General features: G+C 35.6%; 1 protein-coding gene across 1 annotated transcript in view; it reads right to left on the bottom strand.

The window, feature by feature from the left end:
• Positions 1–2,614: 2,614 nt before the first annotated feature.
• BLVRA (biliverdin reductase A) overlaps positions 2,615–3,750 on the bottom strand; it is an 85,323-nt gene continuing 84,187 nt past the window's right edge. Inside the window, exon 8 of the mRNA XM_006909884.3 lies at positions 2,615–3,377. Coding sequence (XP_006909946.1) covers positions 3,128–3,377 — 250 coding nt within the window. The 3' untranslated portion in view covers positions 2,615–3,127. The remainder of the gene's footprint in view (positions 3,378–3,750) is intronic.

Below are 3,750 nucleotides of genomic sequence, written 5' to 3'. Positions count from 1 at the left end.
AAATATCAATGGCATTTTTTCACAGAACTATAATATCCTAAATTTCATTTGGAACCACAAAAGACCCTGAATAGCCAACACAATTTTGAGAAGGAAGAACAAAGTTGGAGCTATCATGGTACCTGTTATCAAACTATATTATAAAGCTATAGTAATCAGAACAGCATGGTACTAGAATGAAAAAAAGACACATAGATCAAAGAAACAGAATAGAAAGCCCGGAAAAAAAACATAACTCTATGGCCAATTCATCTTTGACAAAGGAGGCTGGAGTATATAATGGGGTCAAGACACTCTAGTCAATAAATGGTGTTGGAAAAAAACTGGACAAATACATCTCAAAAACAAAACTATACCACCTTCTTACAACATATACAAGAATAAACTCAAAAAGGATTAAAAACTTAAATGTAAGATCCAAAACCATAACACTCCTAGAAGAAATCATAGGCAGTAAACTCTTGAACATTGCTCTTAGTAATACATTTTTTCCTTGGGCAAAGGAAACAAAAGAAAGAAAAAAAAAATTAAGACTACATAAAATTAAAGAGTTTTACATGGCAAAGAAAACCATCAATAAAATAAAAAGACAACCTACTGAATGGGAAAATATCTCCAATGATACTTATAAGAATATCCAAAACTATAAAGAACTGATATAACTTAACACCAAAAAACAAACAAAAAAAATCCAATTAAAATTGGACAAAGCTCTCGAATAGATATTTCTCCAAAGACGACATATAGATGGCCCATAAATATATGAAAAGATGCTCAGAATCACTAATCATCAGATAAATACAAATTAAATTCACAATGAGATATCATCTCACACCTGTCAGAATGGCTATCATCAATAAATCAGCAAACAACAAGTGCTGGTAAGAATGTGGTGTTAAGGGAAACTTCATGCATTGTTGGGATTGCAAATTGGTGCTACTATGGAAAACAGTATAGAGGTTTCTCAAAAAATCAAAAATAAAACTATCTTATGATCCAGCAATTCCACTTTTGAGTATTTATCTAAAGAAATCTAAAACATTAATTTGAAAGGATATATGCATCCTTGCATTCACTGTAGCAGTATTTACAATAGGCAAGATGTGGAAGCAACTACCTATCAATAGATGATTGGATAAAGACGAAGTGGTGCATATATTCAATGAAATATTACTTGGCTATAAAAAAGAATAAAATCTCACCATTTGTGACAACATGGATAGATCTAGAAGGTATTATGTTAAGTGAAATAAGTCAGAGAAGGGCAAATGCCACATGATATCACTTATATGTAGAATCTAGAGAACCAAAGAAACAAAACAAAAACAGACTCATAGATAGAACAAACTGATCGCTGCCAGATGGGAGGGGTGTTGTGGAGCTGGGTGAAAATATGAAGGGATCAAGTACAAATTGGTCATTACAAAATAGTTACAGGGATGTAAAGTACGGCATGGAGAATATAGTCAATAATGTAATAACTATGTATAGTGTCAAGTGGGTTCTAGACTAAGGGGCGGGGGAATCACTTCATAAATTATATAAATGTTTAACCACTACGCTGTACACCTGAAACTAATATAAATACTGAATGTCAACTGTAACTTGAAAAAATTACCCCAAATCTCATCACCCCCCAAAAAGTAAATAATAATAATAATAATAATAATAATAATAATAAAGAATCTCCACCCTCAACATCTGATCAAATTTCTTCATCCCAGACCTCAGTATCTGATTAGGGTGGGCTGCCTTCTGCTAGAATCTTGTCAAGTTAGTTTACCCAGAACCCCCTTACCCTTGCTACTTCCCCTTAGTAATTTTCCATTCACTGACCTCTATCCTGTTCCTTGGCTATAAATGCCCACTTGCCCATGCTCTATTCAAAATTAAGCCCAGTTCTATACGGAGGTCTCTTTTTCTTTACTGCAATAGTCCTAAATGAAATATGTTTATACCAACTTACTGTCTAGCTCTGGTTTTCTTTGACACCCACCCCCACTTCCAATATATATGGCTAATATTATTGAAACAGCAGAGTTATCAGTCCCAAATGGGAGAGGCTATGGCATTGCATTTCTGTCATCAAATATTTACCTCATACTAGATGCAGCACAGCATACAAAAATAGAGACAATATTTCCTGTCCTCAATGGATATTTGATGTGGATAATAAACCAAGAAAATAAATTGACCAATATTTATTACAAATTATTTTATATGGCAAACATAAGAAAAACTAAGGATTTTTTTTAAAGATTGAATATATTTGTCTGCTTTACCTGGAGGGGTTATGACGATAGAATAATGGAAATAGGTAGAAAATAAAGTTTGCCTCCATCAGTGACCTTATGGATTCTGAACTGGTTAAATCTCATAATGGCAAGTGAGGAGTAAGCACTCACAAGGCTGCCTCTCACTACCTTTTCTTTGCTCATGCCAGCCCTCTTCCAGGAAAGCCCTACTCTGACCTTTACACAGCTAACTTATTCATCATAAAGATCTGGTTTGGAAGTCTTCCCTCAGACCTTCTCCAGATGGCAGGGGCATATCTCTTTTATTCGACCTAAAACATTACAATGACTGGTTTATGTGACTGTTTTTTTTTTTTTTAATGACACAGTGAGTTATTGAGGGCGATGGCTATATCTCACTCAATTTTAGAATTCCCAGTACCTAGCATAGTCACCCAGTAAAAGTTTGTGAGGGAAAATAAAATTCCTTAAAGCAGGGAAGAGTGTTAAAGTCACTATTTTGTAGTGGTTCAACACGTGAGTGGAATTTAGAAACTGGTTTTGCTATTTACCACCTGAGTGATTTCAAATAAGAATTTCCAATATACTAATGAAAACAAGCCTGGTAATATCCTCCTAATAAGTCTGCTGGAAAAGTAAACTGAATCATGCATACGAAGCATTTAGCTCAGCTTAAGCAAGCTGAGTTCCTTCCTCATCCCTACCCCAAGTGCCCCTACTCCCAAATCACTCCCAACACATCCTGTGACAATAAGCAAATCATGATTACCCAAGACATGTTTAATTGCATGAATAGAGACAAAGGTCAACTCTTGATAAAAATCAAACTATGGTTCTGTCTTGGAAGTGCCCTGTTGCTTTCTGCTCTTCTTTTAGCGGCAGCATTTCTGGATTTCTTCTGCAAGCCACAGGCAGTGCAAGATGCGTTTCTTTTCAGCAGCTAGTTCCTTTTCAGAGAACTGGCCCAAGAGTTTCTGGACAAATATATTTTGATCTTTCAAGAAAATATTCTTATTGATTCCTACATTTGGTATATTCTCCAGGGACCCAGATTTGAAATGGAAGCTTAAATATCTGTTTCGTTTTAGACCAGGCCCCTTCTCTTCAATCCATGTCAGTGGACTGTGAAAACAAAAGAATCATGTTAGAGATTACACAGGAGCACAGATGGATGCTTGCAGGCACCTGAGCACTTGGTAACAGAGCCTCATTTTGCACCCATCTTCCCTGCAGCTGCTGCTCACTGAGGTAGCTCAGGTGGCATCCTGAACTCTACCAGTCTCTCATAGGTCATGAGTGATTATTTCCAAATTTACTGCCAAATATCTCTTTATTTAATTTTGCTATTAGCCAAGAAAATTTATTCAATGAATTTTGTTGAAAACCAATTTGTTATACAAGAGTTTTTACTCTGAGTCTCATGGATCCCTCTAGGGTACCCAGATATGGGTTACAGACAATCCAAGAACCACTTGAGATTGTGTGCAAACTATTT

This window comes from Pteropus alecto, unplaced genomic scaffold, assembly GCF_000325575.1.
Source record: "Pteropus alecto unplaced genomic scaffold, ASM32557v1 scaffold673, whole genome shotgun sequence".
NCBI lineage: Eukaryota > Metazoa > Chordata > Mammalia > Chiroptera > Pteropodidae > Pteropus > Pteropus alecto.
This window is presented reverse-complemented; position numbering and strand designations above follow the sequence as displayed.